This window comes from Patagioenas fasciata, chromosome 5 (assembly GCF_037038585.1).
Source record: "Patagioenas fasciata isolate bPatFas1 chromosome 5, bPatFas1.hap1, whole genome shotgun sequence".
In the NCBI taxonomy this organism is placed as follows: domain Eukaryota; kingdom Metazoa; phylum Chordata; class Aves; order Columbiformes; family Columbidae; genus Patagioenas; species Patagioenas fasciata.
In genome coordinates, this window is record NC_092524.1 from 60,049,894 (window position 1) to 60,071,000 (window position 21,107).

The 21,107-nt window shown below is 43.6% G+C and overlaps 1 protein-coding gene and 1 long non-coding RNA gene across 7 annotated transcripts in view; one reads left to right on the forward strand and one right to left on the reverse strand.

Moving 5' to 3' along the window:
* The window catches only part of CDC42BPB (CDC42 binding protein kinase beta), a 96,312-nt gene extending 79,782 nt beyond the window's left edge, over positions 1-16,530 (reverse strand). For 5 of the 6 annotated variants that reach the window (XM_065840009.2, XM_065840008.2, XM_065840007.2 and 2 more), the window contains exon 1: positions 16,005-16,529. In XM_065840009.2, the coding sequence (XP_065696081.1) occupies positions 16,005-16,182 (178 nt within the window). In that variant the 5' untranslated portion in view covers positions 16,183-16,529. Of the gene's footprint in view, positions 1-16,004 lie in introns of all 6 variants that reach the window. The other variant, XM_065840005.2, reaches the window with a different exon arrangement.
* A 94-nt stretch (positions 16,531-16,624) lies between these two features.
* On the forward strand, positions 16,625-19,928 carry LOC139828141 (uncharacterized). The gene is made up of 2 exons (XR_011739450.1): positions 16,625-16,913; positions 19,358-19,928. It is a non-coding gene; the product is annotated as an uncharacterized lncRNA (long non-coding RNA).
* Positions 19,929-21,107: the final 1,179 nt, after the last annotated feature.

The following is a 21,107-nucleotide window of genomic DNA, read 5'->3' on the forward strand; positions in this document are numbered from 1 at the left end:
CTAACTTTCAGAAATTCTTAAATCCAGTTTCTGGTTTGTCATTTTAAACAGCAAGCTCTGAACAGACAGTCAGCCCACACACCACACTGTTTAATGGACATACTTCTGGGCTTTCCCAGTCTCCTGGGGGGTCCCGGAAGCCTCTATCCTCCACACCACCATTCCAAACCAGAACGTACCTCCTGTTACTGCGCACCCCAGTGCGACCAGCAGCAGCCCAAGCTCCCCAGGTTCCAGCTTCTCCCTCCTTCTTGCATATGTTTGAAGCCATCAGGAAAAGAAAAATCTGTTTGTTGTCCTTAGTTGATACCAAAATTACTGCTATTAAAATATGAAAATCATTTCAATCATCACGCTCACAGTTGTAAATACCACACCTTTACACCTCACCCCTCACATTTTCAAGGCAGGCATATCAAGTGGGGATCCTCCCAACAAGATTTTTATATCAGATGCAGAATCAGAGAGAACCTTCCGCTTTTAAGCCTATCATTTTAACACAACTTTTCAGCTCTCTTTAATTGAATTCAAGAGTAAAATTATCCACACGCCACCTTTGTTTAATAGGCATTACATGCATAATCCTTTCACCCTAAGATTTATTTCCACACATTTAAGTAAAGAACTCCTTTTCCTTCCTCATATGTAGCCCATCTAGACAGGTGTTTTGGTTTGGAAAGAGAAAATCAAATACCAGTACATTCAGAACAAGCTTGTAGTAGGCTGGCAATCTGAAATCTTCATCTATACCTCAGGCTCCATTCTCTTGGCTTCCAATCTTTTCCTTTCCTCATACTTGGAAATAACCAAACGTTTGGATGTTCCAGTACAACACGAGTGTGAGCACCTGCAAGCCTGTACAGATGCTGTTGGAAAACCTTACCAGCACAAATGTGCTTTTAGAATTCTGCCCTTCCAGAGTAGGAAACAACAAAAATGCATTAACTTCCACAAATCTTCTGACACAGTACATGGCCTCTGAGGAGACCACAAGCAGAACAAGGAATTTCTGCCAATTTTCAACATACTTTAAGCTGTTGCAATGTAACTGCAAACTAGTATGGACACTGAAGTCGACAATTTACAGAGAAAGGTCAAATGACTGCCCTTCTACTTCCTTATACGACATTTTTGCTATACGCCATTTGTCTCTCCTCTTTTTCCACACAGAATTTAGTGTTTTCCTTTACTAATTTATCTCCAGTGTCATCTAAGTGAACCTTGGCTAGTTTGCCCATTCAGTGATTGGTTTAGCTCTTAAGTAATATTTTCCATTTGCACTTACTTCAAAAAACCAGTCAGTCCCAAACCACGGTCTTTTAAAGACTGTCAAACTTTTCATCCTTGGCACTGTAGTTCAGATGCACTGGTTCCATTTTTGATGCTAGTATTGTGGAGCTGAGGCTACGCAATCCTTTTGTTCCATAAACTTCTTTGGAATTTTCTAATGGAAAGAAATCTGGAAGAGATGTCATCTCCTCTTTTTCATCTCTAAAGATTCTCAGTATTTATGCCACTTATGGCTTTTTTTTTTTTTAACCTACATGAAAAAGGTGCACAGGACTGCTTGTTTAGTAACACATCATTCTGTCTTTGGATTGCCACTGTGAATCCAGCAAGGACATGGATTTTTAAATCTCTTGGTAGTTTCATGGCCTTTTAAGTAACATGCGGGCTTCGATCTGGTTCAACACAAACCTGTGACAATGGTCTCTAGGACAGAGACACCATGCAGCACTTAGGGGAAGGAAGTATGGTCTTATAAAGCTTAGTCTTGAAGACCGTTCTTCTGGGAATCATCCTAATACTTATACCCTAACAGACAGGCAATTTCACTTCTATCATTATTTCTTGAAGTTTAAGTCTTGTTTCCTGTATAATTTGAATTCTAAAACAAAACTCATCGCAGCATCACTCCAAAAAAATCTAACTCCACAAAATCTTTGAAAAAAAGTATCAGGAACAGCTATGTGTTGAACTGCTCACTGTACGATTTGCATGAGCAGCAACTGTCACTTTGTCATGATTTCTATTACAGTGCTCACACTGTACCAGTAGCTACTCTTACACAGGAACAAAAATGTACTAAATTATTTTAAGATATCTTACAATACTTGAGTAGTTTGTGCAGTTGCTGGCCCTGTCTCTTCAGCTTTATTTTAAAGGAAGTAAAAAGACAGGAACATTTACAACTGTATTGCATGAAATCAAAACTTAAGTAGTTTGCCTTTTCAGAAGAACCATTCTATATGAAATGCATTTTCAAATAACTAAGTCAATTTGGAGCCTCATCTGTCCTACATGAACATATTTTAACACATCAACCCCCTGAAAAGTCTAGTAAGAATCTTTCAGTTATCACTTCTGAACATTTTTTCTTCAAGTATAATCAGTTCTATCTCTCCTTCAAAATCTTATTCAACAAACATTTTGGTACACAAGCTCAACTTAGGGTTTTTTTTAAAGTACAGGCTACCCGGTACTTCCAGAAGTGATAAAGATGTCTGGCCTGACCAATGTTTGTAGTGTATTGATCAATATTTAGGACTTTGAGTGATGCTTTTTCCAGTCCTTTCTAATTGGTGTACCTGTTTATTTTTTTAATTCCAATATTGCAAATTTTAATTCAAATACTATGACTCCTCAACAATCTATTTCTGGGCAAGTATTAAAAGGTTACAAGTAGACAGTGTTGATTTCCTCTTCCACGAATTGTTATGCACAGATAAACTCATTTCCTTGCCAATTAATCTTTTTTTTTTTTTTTTTTTAACACAGAGGTGATAGCTAACAGTCTCCACCTAAGTCCCCAGAAAACGCAGAGGACAGGTTCTTAAGTGTTATATGGGACATGAGGGGGGAGGGAGAGATGAGGGTGAGGAGATTGAAGTAGGAAGTAGGTCTTGCCCATGCTTCTCTCCTGCAGAAAGATAATCCATTATCTTCTACCAGCTGTCACCCATTTCAGGGTCCCCATAAAGCTCTGACGGTAAATTACTGGAGCACATTTTCCAGTGAAGTCTCTGAATTATTTGTTCTGTAGCTATCAAGCATATACTTGAAGTAAGTAAGTGCACAATGACATATTACAGCCACTGACGCAAAAGATCATCACAGCAATGCGTGCACAAACTTGAACTGCTGTTCTGAAGACATTGCTGCGAAGTGCCTTCTCTAAATACAAATAGGAAATAAGAAGTAAAAAGTCTGTACGATGAAATCAAAGAGGAAATTACACACATGAGAGGAAGGGGATGATATTTCTCAGTAGTTTTAGGCAGCAAGATTCAATCCAAAGAAAGAAGTTATTACCATTACTTCACTCTCTGTTTTTCCCCCCAAGGTACTTGCACAGTGCGCAGGTACCTCCCAAGAGGGAAGCAATACACCAAAACTAGAACACAGCATGAACAACCTCCGTACCTCAATCACAAACAAAGCTGAGGCCTCACAACCACAGCATGTGAAACAACTGTGCGACACTTGGAACAGTTTATTCTGAAAAATCAACGTTATGAATTCCCTACATACACACAGTCTTTGCCCCAGAAGGGCAATGGACCATTACATGATATAGTTCTGTCAATGAATGTCTTCATGACATAGCTGACAGTGTATGTGCTCTGACAAGGATGTCTACCAGACTTCCAGGCATTCAGGAATCATGCGAATTCTGAAAAATCTTATTATTTTCTCAGAAGTTTGCTGCACGCAGCGTACTCAAAAACACAGATATAAATTCATCATATGGAAAGTCAAGGCTCACTTAGGATATCATGTTAACAATTACAACACACCACTAACAAAGGGATCAGTTCTTGCTTTTTGTCCCATTCGTATATTGTTACCCTTATTATTGATAGCACTTCCTATGCTATTTTCCATATATCAATATTATTTTGAAACACTGCATTTGTTATGGGTTTTGGTTTGCTAAGTGCACTACTATCAAGAAAGAATATCAGCACTAAAACCATGTTGCAAGTCCAACTTCATGTAAGTCATAGGAGCTCTTATTTTACAAATGAAACAAAAATTGACAGTATCTCCCATTAGATCTTTACAACCATGAGGAAGATTTGTTTCACTCTGTTGTTAGCAACTGCTTAGTCAGACTCCTTATATCTTTACATATAAGGACATTAGGAAGCCTAAAAGTTAGAGATCCCTTTGTGACATGAGAACATCTCTACCAGAACAGCTAAACCTGTATTTTTCATAAGGGATGATTCAGGCTCGCAGTCATGCAGGGATTGCAGGCTCTTCTGACAGCTCCATGGAACTAAAGCTTTAAAATACTTCAACTGCTGTCAAGGTTAACAACTAGACATAAGGAAACCACACTTGGGAAAGAGCACTAGACATAAAACATAGGTTCAAAGTTCTTGAAACCTGTTCTGGCAATTCTCATCCAGGAACAAGGAAACTGGTGCTTTTATTAAATACATGGCAGAAGAACATGAACAAAATTTAGTTTCCCATCATTTACAAGCCTAAAATCTACTTAAAGGTTTGTCAATACTTACACTCAGACTATGCGGTAAAATGCCAACCAATCACTATAAACACCTCATATGAGCAAAAAATAATAAAATTACACAAGTTATGTCAACTACTTCATCTACAACAAGATTCTATTTCACCTCTTTTCATCCTGAGAAGTAGGAAGAACAACTTTTCTATTAAAAGAATTGTGATGTTAAATAAATTGCTAACATAGAAAAAAAAAATCAATCAGAATAATTTTAGTTTGGAAGGGACCTCTGTAGATCAGAGTCCAATCTCAAAGCTGAGATAACATCAAAGTTCAATCAGGTCACTCGAGGCCTTTCCCAGGTGAGGTTTATCTCCTGGGATGGAGAGACTGTCAGCTTCTCTGGGTCTCTCTTCCAGTGCCTGGCCACCCTCCGTAGGAATACTTTTTGCCCTTACACATAGTCAGAATGCTCCTTGCCATGGCCTGTGTCCATTGCTTCCCCTTGGCAGTGCACCTGAGAAGCGTCTGCCTCTGTGTTCTCCCTAACCCAACATCTCAGCAGTTGAGGATCATGACCAGGTTTCCCTCCTCTCTGCTCACCAAACCCGGGTATCTCCGGCTTATCTTGCACAGCATGTGCTGCTGGCCCCCCGACCATGCCACTGCTCCTCTGCTGGACTCACTTCAGTTTCTCAGTGTTTTTTCTGTACTGGAAGGCCGAGAACTCCAGAAATGGCCTCACAAGTGCTGTGAAGAGCAGAATAACCACTTCCCTCAATCTCTTGGCTATTCTCTTGCTAATGCGGTCCAGTACACAGGCAGCCTCTGTTTCTACAATGATGTACTATGGACTTTTTCAACTAATTGTTTACCAGGATCCCCAAATCTTTTTCTGCAAGGCTGCTGTCTAGCTGGCCATTCCCCAACTTACATAACTCCACACTGCAAGGCTTTGCACTTGTCATGCTGAACTTTGTGAGGCTTTATGGTGCGAAGAAAAAATAATGCTGGTATGCAAAAGGTAAAGTACAGAATGCAATCTTTGCTATCCTCGCCCCCAAAAAGTGGCTGAAACAGTAAACAATAAATCTTTACGATGGTTAATACTACCAGTAGAAACAGGAAGTTTATAACCAGATTACCTGTAGCTCCGATTCTGTCAAAATCAACCAGGGCACTTCTGCTCCTGGCTTGAGCTGCTCAAATACATGCACACCTCTAATGTTGAGGATAATCACTGCTAAGCTCTTTCCTCAGAGCACTAAAAGCTGTTCTGTCACTGAAATGTTTTAAAATTAAATCTGCCCTCCTCCCCCTTTTCAAAGTGTCAGGTCTTTTGTCTTTACATTTCACATCAGATGGTCAGCTTCAGCATGCACAAGCATTGATGATTTCTAGCCACAGCCATAGACATGACTGGGTCTTGAATGCCTGGGTCAAGCCTGACCAGCCCAGCCTTGCTGGTACAGCACTATACCCAATGCAGTAAATCCTGCTGGTCTGCAATAACACACAGAGCGATAACCACAGCTCAGTTGCCTTAATAACCAGTAAATACTTCTAGGGGTAAGATAAAGACAGTCTGCGGGCCAGATACTCCCTCTAGTTAGGTATCTCCACTGTATGTTTTCCTCTATTGTTTTATCTGGAGTACCAGGCCACAGTTTAAAAACAGCTGTTCGATATTGTCATTGTTCCCAACATAAATAATAACTGTTCAGGATACCAAAGGCTGAACTTACTAGCAATGGAAATATTCAGTTACATAAGAGAGTAAGTTAAAACAAACTTAATTCCTCCATGCAGCAACACCATGCTACAGGACTACAGCATTTTGCTACAACTAGTTAAAGCTGGTCTGGAAGAAAAATGTTTGTGCTTCTTCCCTGTGATACAACAGATGAATTCATCTGCAACTTCTCAGAAAGTCTGCTCTGAAAGATGAAGTGTCATACGTTTCAGAAAAATACCATATTAGCCATAAAAAGCAGAAAGATTAAATACCACAGACTCCAGCTTTCCATCTGCATTTATAGCTCAACATCTAGAAGTCACTAGTTACCAGTTATTCCATTAGGAACTTTAGATCACTTTTAGCCATTTGTACATGTAAAATTTTTTCTCCCAGCCTCCAGCAATAAGTCATATAGTGTGAGGTTCTGAATCACAAAAAATGTAGTTTCCTTTTTTTCAGGAGAGTAACTTGAGAGGGTTGCAGGGCAAAAAAGGCATCCTAAAAGGAACCACTGATAGCAAGTGCTCAGTGAGATCTGACCCTTGCCTTAAGGAACACACAAACTAAAAAGAAAACATGGACTGATATTACATTGCAGTTTCACTCAGACACAGCACAAATGATCACAGACTAGATAACAAAACCACAATTCCTTAATTTAAAATTTTCAGTACAAACTTACTACTCAAGTATACATAGCCACAGAAAAATAAATAAATTTGCTACTCTTCTTCAGACCCACAGCCCAAAAATAGTCAGGGGCTGCAGAACAAAGTCTGCAGAGCACACACACACACTGGGCATCATCTCTCAGCACTAGTAATGGACAAGGAGCTAAACTTAAAGACTAAACATGCGTCTTAAAAAGCAAACCTTTGGGAACGTATTTCAAAATGGTAATAGGATCTTCATGCCTAAAGTCACCCTCCTGCTGTTTCTACTCTGCCTTAATTACAGTAAAATAAAAGACACTGGGAACATTCCAGCTTTCAGTATTGATAATCCAAGTCACACAGGCAGCAATAAAGCTGGCAGCAGACAGAAAAAAACTCTGTGAAGAAGCCAACTTTTGAGGAAGGATGTGCAAAATTAAGGTCGTAGAAGTCATGCTGCAACAGCAGCAGAATTTCAAAGGCATACAGACAATGGGGATGACCCCTGTCGTGGGGGAGTGACAGGTACACGTGGATCTCTGGAAGAGGAGGGGAATCAGGGACAGAGTGGGATGAAGGTTTCAGATGCCCCATAAGTATTACCATGCAATTACTAGAAACATCATCATTCCTCAGATCATAGAATAGTTTGGGTTGGAAGGGACCTTCAAAGGTCAACCAGTCCAACCCGCCTGCAATGAGCAGGGACATCTTCAACCAGATCAGGTTGCTCAGAGCCCCGCCCAGCCTGACCTTGAATGTCTCCAGGGATGGGGCATCCACCACCTCTCTGAGCAATCCGGGACAGCGTTTCACCACCCTCACTGTAAAAAAATTTCTTCCTCATGTCTGGCCTGAATCTCCCCTCCTTTAGTTTAAAACCATCACCCCCTGTCCTATGGCAACAGGCCCTGCTAAAAATTCTGTCCCCCTCTTTCTTACAGGTTCCTTTTAAGTACTGAAAGGCCACAATAAGGTGTTTCTGGAGCTTTCTATTCTCCAGGCTAAACAACCCCAACTCTCTCAGCCCTCTCATCATTTCTCGTTATAGGAGGGGTGTTCCAGTCCTCTCATCATTTCTGTGGCCTCTTCTGGCCCCTCTCCAACAGGTCTGTGTCTTTCCTGTGCTGAGGCTCCAGAGCTGGACACAGAACTCCAGGTGGGGTCTCACCAGAGCAGAGTAGAGGGGCAGAATCACCTCCTTCAATGGCACCGCACTTAAGCAAATTAAGAACTATACCTTAGTCTTAATTAACACACACCTGATTAATAAACAAAGCTCAGACTCCTTTATAGAGGTCTCAGATTGGGCATGCAGAGGTACTAGTGACAATTGAAGCTTTAGGCCATGGTTAAGTAATAACAGGTTTCAGCATTAAGACCCTGATGACATGAATGACAGAAATTAAGATCTCAGGCACTTCAGGATGCCTAAGGCCTCAGCTGGCCATGATGGATGCACGCACTTAATCTGAATGCACTCTAAGTATATCTACAGACATGATTACCGAGGTCTATGCAAAATCAGGGCTTAAGAAAAGAGTGTGTAGTTTCCTACTGAAGAAAGCTACATTCATTATAGCAAACAAAGATCTTTATAAATGAAAGCTTGCACTCTGGCAATCTGCATACACTGATGAGAAAAATAGAGTGGAATATTTTAGCATATGAGACAGCTAAAATGAACAGATCACACTGAACTACAAACCAAATGTACTTAGAAATTCTTAGACCTGGAAAAGCTTTGAAAATTAAATCCCTTTTCTTAAAAAATAAAAAAATACTAGAGCTTCAGTGTGATATATTAGTGCACATGATACAAGTTCTTTGGTAACTACATCAAGAATATATTGGAATTCTCAAGCGTACCATATGAAAGGCTTAGAAAATGAATCTCAACTCTGTTTAAAGGATTATCAAAGGCAAAAATATAGTAAAAAGCTTTAACAAGGCCTTCTATTTTTCTAAACAGATTTGCTTGTGGCCCATCATCCTATTAATCTTTTCAGACATGGGTAATGAAAAAGATGAACCTATAAATTTTTTTCCTAATCCTAGGTACTATATTCTATTAGCAGCTCAGATAAATTTGTGATTGTTTAGGCAAGCATTATAATTCTTGCTTTGTCCTACCCATCTAAAAACAGTTTACATGAATTGCCTCAAATTACAAACAAGGGAAAAAAATGTAAGTTTCATAAATTTGAAGAAACTGTAGTAGTTTAACATTCCCAACTAATCTCAGCTACAGATCAACATTTCTAAAACCTCAAACATTAATATATAACCATAAAGTAAAAGCAACTTGCTATAAAAAAGCTAATGAAACAAGTCTCTTCAGTTCTGACTCACACAGCTAAAATCACTTGTTTCTAGTAGGTGTAGAAAAAACTGACTCACTCCCACATGTGAATTATTTGCAAAAAAAGGTTAGTTCAACTTCATCTGATAAAAAAGTGCATTGCATTGAATCTGCTGACTAAACCAAGCCATTTCCACTGATAATGTATAACTGTGTCAACCACAGAAGTTTTATGGAGTAAAATAAGTTGGTTGTTTTTTTTTTTCCCAAAATATTACATCTTAATATTACGTAAGAAAAAGCAACATGAAAATAATTTAGATTTCTAAGTGAAATAAGTCAGAAAAAATGGCAGATTTACGGTTAGTTATGAAACCTTACTTCTGCATTCTATACCTTATCATGCACTGTGAGAAACTACTAGATGCACGCTTTTTTTTTCTATATGAAGGCAAATTTATCAATGACTTATTTACCCCTTTCTGAGTGTTTCCTACATTAAAAAAATTAAAATACAAATTATAGGTCCCAGCCTTTAACACACCACATAAATCCTCAAGCCATCAGTGAAGGTTGTTTATTAGTAACTTCATCCACAGGAGAAAAGCAATACCGACTTCCTTCTACAGGACAATAGACCAGCTTCACCCCGGACAGCTGTCATTTTCATAGCGCACGCCAACGTATCTCCCATCCTCCAGACCACATTACCTTCCCGCTGTCAAAACATGACTGCGGCATTCAGTGACAATGTTTTTCTGTAAAAGTCATCAAAAGATACTGCCTCATCCTAAAAATAACAAATTAGAACAGATGTACTGTAAAGGGTCCACCATACATAGAGCAGTAAGCTTTGGACTGCACACCTGCAGACCACCAGCCCTGACTACGATGCTATAATATCAAAGCTAACATGGCAGTGTGGGCTACTCCAACATTAATTAATCTCAATATATATATTTTTCAAAAGAACAAAACCAGTTTACGTGACAGCAGGGAATGCTGGGAACCAGAATCCAGCAGCCATGCTTGCACACTTCTGCCAGATGACTGAAGACTTCATTAGCAAGGACAACCCAAGCTACAGTGCCTCATCTCTGACCACAGGAAAGCCTTCAGAGAGCAGGTCTCCAGCTGCATCCACACTGCACCGTGTACAAAGAAACCATGGCCACCACCAGCATTTCCAGAACTTCTGCAAGGCACCTGTGGCTTCACCCTGCCCCAGTGGGTCCTCATTCCCACCCTCCTGCTGCTAGCTCTAGTATAAGGGATTGTAACAGGCTTTGATGGATAGAGGATGAGAGCAGAGGAACTTGGGCCAGAAGCTGAAATTCAGTTCTCTTGTTCGGCTGCCTTCATTACCCAACCATGCTCACTTTGCACACGTGCCCAACAGGCTTATCACTCACTGCATAGAGGACATTATACAAGCTAGCAGAGCTCAAGGTCCCTTTTGGGCTTTCTGCATGTACTTCTGCAAGAAGAGAGAAGAGTGCCAAAGGGAAAGAAGGGAAGAACATAAGCTCTCAAGTAAAGAGATATGACATGTTATCAAGGGACAGTTTCTCCTGGTGTAACCCAAAAAGGTCAAAGAAAAGATCCTCATAAGCAAGCCTTAAAGCCTGACAACTCAAAAATACTTAATGACAGTTTCTGTTTCCTATCCAAGAAGCACTCCCAGCCACACATCATGCCCCCACCCTTACGTAGCACTTACTCTAATGTATCAGTCTGAGGACTAGGTCTACCCTGCAGCTAGCTTCAACAATGCTCTATTGCAGGTTGGTAAGATCTCTCCTCCTCAGGTTCACGTCCACACTTCCGAATACAACTGCTTTCAGGCCATGAGAACAGGCTCTACACTCTTCTGACAGAGAGGCCATCCTTCAAGGTTCTCATTTCCCTCATTAGATATTTGTATGTGGAAGGTTAAGGTGCTTCTTTAAGTAGAACTGGAAAGAGGAGAAAGCAGGTCTGGGAGTATACTCACAAAGTTCACATAGCTCCCCCCCAACAGCAAGATGCAAAACTTGAAGTACCAGTCTTTACAGCACCTCAAATTTGTGAATCACTGCACCAGCACAACAGCGACCTTTCTGGTGAACTGTCTGCCCATATTTCCATCTATGGTCCAGCCTCAAGTGTAACAGATACATACCCAAAAGCAGCAGCTTGAGGCTAGAGAGGTTGCTTTGAGTTCTCTGCATGCACATTTTCCCCTTCCTCTAGCTCACAGTGAGAACGTATTGCTGTTACTACAACAGCATCCAGTGCCTGGGCTTGGTAGCAGTTTCCCAGCCAGTCTATTTGTGCTAATCATCTGCAATCTTCTCTCTTCTCCCCACAGATTCACTCCTCACTTAAAGTTCTTCTCAGGACAAAAACCACCAACACCCAAACAAAAAACCAAAGCAGAACACCAGTCCAGCTGAGCAGCAAACCTTGCACAAATAAAGAATGCAGAAGATAAGCCAACACTCAGATGGCTCATAACTCATTAGGAGGAACAGTCCACAGAAGTACCCCCTGCACCTGCTTCAAGGAAAAAAGCACTGCATTTCACATCAATCTAAACTACTCTGACATGGGTTTTGAAGTGTTCCCACAGCAAGGACTAGCCAATACACAGTCCAGGAGTGAGACAACACTGAATGAACTATGTGGGGACATGTGCCATCTTGCCCTCTGTAGCATGCCAGCAGTACTAAACAGGGTCAGAGGAAACAAAGGCTGAAGCGAGAGAGTCTATGCAGCACCAAGAGCACTTTGAATACAAATAAAGGCAATTCCTGTCAGACTTTTCTCTGAACATACTTGCCTACTGGCTGCACACTATGCCAAGCAGCTGTTCAAAAATGGAGCAGCCGGTTGTGTGAGTCCCTGCTGACTTTAAGTAAGGGGCAGCGAGCACCAGCCACAGCCAAATGAGGTAACTCCTGAAAAACAAGGTGATGTCAGATGAGCGCGAATGCGGTGCCAGCCAGCAAGGTGCCCAGCAAGCAGCTCTTCTAGCACAGGATTAGGAACAACTCAGATCTCTCAGTACGACAAAAAAAAGGGGCTCTGCTCTGTAAAGGAACACGCTGTACCTGAGAGCCAAAGGACAGGTGATGCACGGACACCTGAGCTGCAGCAATGCTGTTTTGGTGCTCCTGTACTTGTCTCCTCATCATGTGAAACAAAGGATGGCACACATTTTTTGCAGGAAGAGTCTGTGCAGTGCACAGACAATATCACCCAACAGCACCCAAGCACTGGTGAGCACCATGGTCCACTGTTTAAATCCAAGCAGCCTCCTCTGTGCATGCTGATAGCTTTAGGTGGTCTGGGTCAGCTTTACCAAAGGAAGGACCATCACAAACTTCCAGGGCCATACAGACTGTTTTACAGGCTTTCTCAGGACTGTCCAGTTCCAACATCTCCCAGGATGCCAGACAGTTGCTCTCCTGACAGCCCCAGTGTGCTGGGAAGGACTAGTAGAGATGGTCGTGCAATTTGACCTCAAAGGCAGAAGGGCTGCAGCATCCCAGTTTCCCTGATGACTTTCAGGGAGGAATGACCAAGTATAACTGGAATAAATGGGACTCCTCACTCTTAGGATTCCCCTCTATTTCTCACTCTAGGGGTACCATACATAGCAACAGCTTAAAAGACACTAAGCACAGAGTTGGGAAATTCTTTCTGACTGTGTAGAGATGGATCTGCAACCTAACAGACTTGGATTAAATTCCCACTAAGAATATTGAGCATTATTTCAAAATCTAACATATAAACAACACAGTGGTAGCCACTTAGGCAAGACCTTATTCAACAGGAGTTGGAAATAAAAAAAAAAAAATAGAAGAAAAGGACTTTTGAACTCTTTGCTTGCAGCTCAGCCAGCTCTTCTCCAAAGACACATGGCATAAAGATACATGTATTATACTTTCAGTATAGACAAAATATATAGCCTCTTTGAAAGCTTCATTCACCATGGGAAAGATACAATTGCCAAGGTTAAAATGGCATATTCTTACATTTCTAATGCGATGGAAGCCACAAGCCGCCCAAGGCAAAGGGCCACACCCTAAGCTCTTCTATGGTTAGCAAATAGGAAGAAGATTTTGAAGAAATAAGCCTGTGGCAGGACTGCCAGGACGCAACAGTGGGATTCATTGGGCAGAAGCTATGAGATTCACCATCTGGGGCTCACCAGCCTTTGCAGGTGAGCCGAGAGGCTTCTACAGATGTCAAACAGCAAGAAGTCTCATGGGATAAACATGGGACTTAATTTCCTGGACTCCTCACTTCGCCCCTCCCACAATCAGCAGCTCCAGAATACAAGTGCTGCTATCAGAGAGCAGAGATATCCACATCCAGCAGCTACACCGCACAACTCAGCATCTCCTCTGCACCCCACAGCCAGGAATAAACTGCATCAACTACCACGCCTGAACCCTGTTTTCTCTTGGTAATTAAAGATGCAAGCAAGTCCATTAGCCACGATGAGTCATTTTAAGAGAATTTTACATGTGTGATACCTCACACGCGGTTTTAAATCCAAAATAGTAAAAAAAACGCTTGTTACACAGCTCGGCTTAATTTAACCTTAATACCTAGGCAGCTTATTTCCATTGTCAGTGATAAGTCTTCATTTTGTCAAAAAGGAATTCCTTCTGTTTCCAGTTGATAAAGAAACAGTGATCTTCAAAGTATATCCCAGATACTTAACTATGCTCTCATTCTGCTACAGACACACAACAGCACACGTAACTTGTGCACATCAATCCAGAACACCTTCCAACAGAGAACCAGGCTGTAATTAAGACTGCATATCATGACATGAGGAAGATCAGTGTGTTTGGCATGATATTTTCCTGATTAGCTGGAGGCAGAAACAAGTTCCTTGTCAGTGAAAACACACTGTGAGGGCATTAGGACACAGACAAAAGGTGTCCCGTTGTTGGCATTTATTTGTTTTTAACAGCTTGAAGGAAAAGGAAGAACACAGTATCAATTGTAATAGGTTTTAAGGATATTCCTTGTTGATGGAAGACAAATATATAGCAGTCCAGACTTAGGCCCATCCCCTTACCATCAAGAGCTTGGATTATAAACTTTTATCCCTTCTCTGCAGCACCAGATGGTAGCTCACATACATTTCAATTATTTATTGAATAGGCACTTTGTTATACTAGGGTAATCCCACGCTGCAGTAAGAACTACACAGTTTTTATTGCAAACTATACTTTTCATCAAGTCAGTAACCTTTTCACATTCAGTGAAAACAATAAACAGAATTAAAACAAGTTATTTTATAAACAATTGGATAATCGGCCTCTCCATCACACAGAAAATGACAACAGAGGGATCAATCAGCAAGACACAACCACCAGCAGTGCTATAGAAAAAGTGTATCATTTTCTGGCCTGCCCCAAATCCTTTCCTTTAGTGCTCGAAGTACCATCATAGTCCAGTCTATCACATTTAACAGTTTGTAGGTGCACACTTGTTCAAGCCATCAGCTTGAAAACAAGAGTATAAAACCAGATTGCACTTTGCAGAAGACATACAAAGCTCCCACCACAAAACAAATAATCAATATTCCCCAGGCTGCAGCCTCGCGGGGCAGATGTGATAAAGTGGTTAATTATTCAGTTGGCAATCGCATTACTGACGTCAATAGAAGAGTCCAGGAAGTGAATCCTCTTAGTTTGTTAGTGTAGGACAAAGAGTGGTGGTCCCCACAGAAATTAAGGAGAAACAGCTGTCCCTACATGTTGGTGCTCTGGTCTGTAGGACTAAAGACACACATTTGCATCCACTGAAGTAAATCGGCCCCTCCCCCTCCCTTAGGAAATCCTTTGTTTTGCTTTTTTTTTAAGAGGGCTCTTTAAAAGCCTAATTAACTGTACATGCATGGAACAGCTGATAAACGGGACAATATACTCGTGAGCAATGACCTCGCCTCCCTTCCCCTCCAATTCTTATTCCATGGAGAAGTTAAGTCACCTCCATCATACATTATTATTCATAACTTACTCAGCTGAATAAACCAGTCAGCCACCATGGCCATTTTAACATAAATTCATTTAAACATGTAGCAGAGAAGGATCTCTAGTACCTGCATACCTGTAGTCAGTAGTCTTAACACTGGATAGAAAACTTTTATCCTAAGCGTTATCACAAGTATCCACGTTTTCTTTTGTCAGCACACTCCAGACTATTGGAGGTTTCTCATAATCAGGCTGCTTAACAGTAGGAAACCATTAAACAAAGCTGCTGTAAAGGCTGCCTGGGATTGCTCTGTCCTTCGGGGGCATGCCCAAATTAAAAAGGCTGCACGATGAACGGGAACTGTTGTTCCTTCAAGACACACGCCTTCTCTAACAGCAACAAACCCGGCACAAGATCAGCGTTTCAAAGCCTGAGCCTGCTGCTCTCCCCCTCCCCCAGGTAGGAAACCCCCCGAGGAGCGCTGGATTAGCCTGACATTTCGGGTTAAGCCGAGCTGGGTTTCAGGCCAAGGACACTCCGGTGCTGCTCCTGCCAAGCGGTTCGTTCGGGGCCGAGCGGCGCTCGGAGCAGACCCGCAGGGGTCAAGGCCCGGCTGGCGGCGGGTGTTTCCCCAGGGAGGCTCCGCATCCAGGGGCGGCGTCTCCCAACCCCGCCCGGCTGCAGCCGGGAGCAGCGGCGGCGAGCGCACTCCTGGGGCCCGGCCGCCCTCCCGTCCCAGGCCAGGGACCCCACACACAACCCCTCACAGGCCGGGCCACGTCCGTCACCTCACGGCCCCAACCGGCCCCCGGCCTCCCCATCCCCGCGCCCCGTTCCCGTCCTCCCTCCCGGGCTCACCCCACTCGAGGAAGTCAGACACGTATCGGTCGCGGCGGAGCGGCGAGTCGCGGCTGCATTCGGTGTAGACGCCGACCAGGAGGTCGAGCAGGGTCTCCACGCTCAGCACGCTGTCGTGCCGCTGCGGCCCGTCCAGCACCAGCTGCTCCAGCCGCTTCAGCCGCACCTTGGCCGACATGGTGCCGCGGCGGCGGGCGCAGGGCAGGGCCGGGGCCGCTAAGGAGGCGGCGAAGCCGGCGGACGGCGGTGCGCAAAGGTCCGGGGCGCCGCGCTCAACCGCGTCGCACAGCCCGCTCCCCGAGCCGCCTCACGGCCGCGCCGGGGCCGAGCGGCTCCTTCCACGGGCTCCGCCTCAGACCCGGACGGTCCATGGGCCGGACCCGGCCACTCCTCCCGCTACGGCCTCCCCCGGCGGCGGGGCAGCGCTGCTCCCGTTCCTGCTCCTCCTCCCCCGGCAGCGGCGGCCCCGGCGAGCGCGGCCCGGCGAGTCCCAGCAGCGGCCCCGCCGGCACCCGGACACGCCCACCACGCAGCGTCCGCGCGCTCCGACGTGGGCAGGGCCGTGCGAAGCGGTGCAGGAAGATTGGGCCGAGCGGGCCGCTGTAGCGGGGGGAGAAGGAGGGTGCGCCTGGCCGCGCCCTGTAGGGCTTCGGCAGATTCGCCGCGGAGGGTGCGAGGAGTGGAGGCAGCTGCAGCTGTGCGTTCCGCACCGCACTTTCGTCTCCCGGCCTGTGCTTTCCAAGGGGTTTTGGGGGCGAAGGCCCCTCCGTAGGCGAGGCCTGCCGTGTTCTGGAGGCCGCACAGCTCGCCTCGAGCGCCCCAGGCTGTACCAGGCCGCGGCTTCCCTCGAAGGACGGGGTGAGAGGAGACTGAGGGGTGACCTCGTTCATATTTGTAAATATGTAAAGGGTGAGTGTTAGGAGGATGGAACCAGGCTCTTCGGGGTGACAACCAGTGACAGGACAAGGGGCAGTGGGTATAAACTGGAACGCAGGAGGTTCCAGTTAAACGTGAGGAGAAACTTCTTCACAGTGAGGGTTACAGAGCACTGGACCAGGCTGCCCAGGAGGGTTGTGGAGTCTCCTACGCTGGAGACATTCAAAACCCGCCTGGACACATTGCTGTGTAACCTCATCTGGGTGTTCCTGCTCCGCAGGGGCATTGGACTGGATGATCTTTTGAGGTCCCTTCCAATCCCTGACATTCTGTGATTTTGTGACCCTGGAGCCACTATCCCCGCAGGCCACCATGGACACTGCCCACCCAGAGCTGATGTCGGGCTCAGGAGGAGCAGCAGGCATGGCTGGAGTGGGGCCTTCATTTTCCCCACCTCAGCCACAGTTCCCTGCCCTGCGGCTGCACTTGCCTCAGTGCAGCCTCCAGCCACAGGCCTGGGGCTGGCAGGTGAGCAAGGCCCCACAGCAGGCCATGGCATTGGGAAGCTGTGGCTTTCTGTGCCTTTCAGAATCAGGGAGGTGATTGTCCCGCTCTGGTCTGCACTGGTGCAGCCTCACCTGGGGCACTGCGTGTAGTTCTGGGTGCCACAGGGTAAAAAAGATATTAAGCTCCTAAAGAGTGTCCAGAAGAGACTATGAAGTTGGTGAAGGGTTTGGAGAGGAAGCTGTATGAGGAGCAGCTAAAGTTACTTGGTTTATTCAGCTGGGAGGAGACTGAGACCTCATCATGATCTGCAGCTTCCTCACAAGGGGAGGAGGAGGGGCAGGTGCTGATCTTTTCTCTTTAGTGACCAATGACAGAACCTGAGGGAATGGCAGGAAGATGTACCGGGGAAGTTTAGGTTGGACATTAGGAAAAGGTTCTTTACCCAGAGGGTGCTGGAGCATCGGAACAGGCTCACCAGGGAGGTGTCACAGCCCCAAGCCTGGCAGTGTTCAAGAAGAGACTGGACAACACTCTCAGACACGTGGTGTGAACTGTGGGGTTGTCATATGCAGGGACAGGAGTTGGACTCAATCCTTGTGGATCCCTTCCAACTCAGGACATTCTATGATTCTATGAAACCTACCTGTTGTTAGGGCTTTATTTCAAAGCAGCAGCATCTAGCCTGGGCACAAGAGCCCTGCATGTTAACAGCTGCTGTCCACACTCCCTTGAAGGAGAAGGGAGCTTGGTGTAAGGCGCTCAAACTTTCTGCACTGCTTTTTTTCTGCATTGCAACTTATTCTGAGAACTGTTCTCAATGGAGGCTGCAGCACCTTAAGGCAAGATGCTGAGTAGCTTGAGATGGGAGTTCACATCTCTAGGAATGCAGCCAGTCAGGTCCTGATGCAAAGCTGAACTGGGAAGGATGCCTTTTCCTTGCTTATCTCCCCTGGCAAGTAGATGGAGTGCTGTGTGCTTTCTGAGAATCACCACACCAGAAAGAGGCAGCTGAGTTCTGGTTCTGTCAGGGCTGGGAAACCCCCCTGCCCCCGGGAGCTGGAGCTAGACAGGGGTTTGCACTGTGGTGGCTGCAGTTGCCAGGGGTCCTTCAAGGTCAGACATGATGTTGGTCCTTGTTGGAAGACCTGAATGTTCTCAGGTGTCACCTTCAGTGCCAGTGGCTAGGCCAAACCCAACCAGTGCTGCATAGAGGGTGCTGCCCTTTCTGAGGGTCAGGGGCATCAGCAGATAGAGCTAGATGGAGTATTGTATAGTGGAAAATATTACTCCCACGTGACAGAGAGGTCCAGCAGATGATTACAGAAATACTTATTTCTAGGAGCCCTTTCCCCTCGGGCATGTCTGGTATACATATATCTCTTTGACACCAAGTACATTGTATCTGAGAGCTATTCAGGTCATAATAATACTGTGCTGTTCTTTGGGACCTACTGGCTGGATCAAGAAGGTACAGGCATGTTGGGGCGTGTTAATAGTAAAAAATGCAATTTGAAAATAGATCCCATGAATCATGCTTGTATACTGAGAACTTATAATTTTAAAACAAAGAAAAAACACAGGGACTGAAATAGTTTGTTTTGGTTTTCCTAAATGGCTTCTATTTCTTTGTATTTCCTTCTGCAAACATCCACTTGAAAAAATATTTCACAGCATATTTAGAAGTTTTCATTGTTCTCTCTTGATGTTCCTACCTGGCTACAGTTGTTTCACCTGACTTTGAAATATTTAGTATCATAGATACATTCATTTGCAGGATCCTTAGCATTTTAACAATTCCAGTTGTATTTCTGGTGCGTTGCCTTATTTAAAAGGAGAGTTAAACATTTTCAGCTTGTTACCACTTCGGAGGCTCATTTTTGGGCAGTCAATCAGAGTAATGGCTTGGGAGAACAGAGTTTTAAAGATCTTGTTACAATATCTATCTTTCCCTTTCTTATCTGTTCTTGCAGATGGTGATTATCACAACCTTCTTCAGCAACAAGAGGTTATAAAGGAAACTGTAGCTGGATGAAGAAATAGCCATTTTCTGCCTACCAGTTGCTCTAATGTTTCCAGTGTCTGTCGGGCTGTTTCACATTAGTAGAATTCAGGGGTTCCTGACTTCCACCAGTCACAGGGAAGGATCAGGTCCTGTGCTGGGAAGACAACAGATGGGTGACAGATGATATTGTAGCCTGCTTTAACAACTACAGAAGGTTTAGTGTATCAGACCAGCACATGCAGGATTATTTATGAGTGATACTGTAGGTATTCCAGAAGTAGCTGAAAGATTTCAAAACGTATTGCAAAGAGTTAAAAAGCTTTGTGTATTGTAAATAATACTGGGTTTTCACAGCAAAGGTTGCAGTTACAAGGAACCTACCTTGCTGAAAAGTGACATTCAGTATAGTTACTAAAAAATGCATGTAAGCTTGAAAGTATGGCTGAAGGCATTCTGCTTCTGTTCCTCATCTGTGCCAATTCCATATACTAAAAATAAATGTGATCTGGCTAAAATGAATTAAATGATCCGTCTTACCAGTTCCTTTTTCCTGTGGTATATTTCAGTGGAAAAATACTGCGCCGCCTTCTAGGGCTGATCTGATTTTTAAAATTCTCTCTTTTTTGTGACAAAAAATGTAAGTGAATGGGTTCTCACATATATTTTCTAGAATCATTGTAGACGCACAGAACTGAAGGCCTGAAGTCCATATGGCTACTGAAGTTGGGTTTTTTTCAGATCAAATCAACTTAGAGTGTGTTTTGTTTGTTTTTTGTTTGGTTGGTTTTGGTTTTTGTTTTGTTTTTGGTTTTTTTTGTGGGTGGTTTTTTTTTTTTTTTGGCTGTACTCCAAGTAACTTAGTAACTAGTAGAGGGAGAAATGCTTTTACAGAGTTTTGATGGCAACAGGAAATAGCTGTGTCACCGCTTTACGACTCCAGGAAAATCCACCCACAGATCATTTTGAAATTGAGAAGAATGAAGAAATATAAGGAGTATGGACAGAAATTGCAAATATAGTTCATTAACAATGAAAATGAGGACTCTCATTAAAAAAAAAGTGAAGAAGAAAGATAATTCTAGAAAAAGAGAACAAAGCATCAAGTTGCAATCTTTTGTTTGCTTTTTGTTTTAATTGTTTTTACATTGATAGGCAAAGGGGTGACTCTGAACAGCTAGAAAACCTATCTAGAAGATATAAATATGTTCTACTCATTAAGGAAATTAGATAGAATTTCTAACTGAGGGAGAAGTTGACTGATGTGGAGTAATCGAAGAGTTTTCTAAGAATTCAGAATGCAAAATATAATTAAATTGAAATTGGAAAAAGCTCCTAGTAATGAATTTCAAAGGTAGAGTATAAGAAAGAGTTAAACATGCCTAAAAGCAACACAACTGGTTTATATCTTGTTGTTATCATAGACTTTACTTCCTGGAATTATTTTATAGGAAACTGTCGCCTTTCCAGCTCTGTTTGTGTTTGGCAATATTCTAAAAAATTCATCCTTGCCAAAAGCAGTGTAAATCTGCAGCTGTCATCCATACTGGGAGCCAAAAATAGTGTCTCGGTGAGGACTGGTTTTGATGACACTGCATCACGTAAGCCTGAGCATTGAGCTAATGTCCTCAGAACCAGCAGCAGCTAAGTCACCACTGCTGTGGTGTTAGCTGTGGTGAGACGTACGAAGAGAATTTCTCAAAGAAAACAAAGTCTCTGCT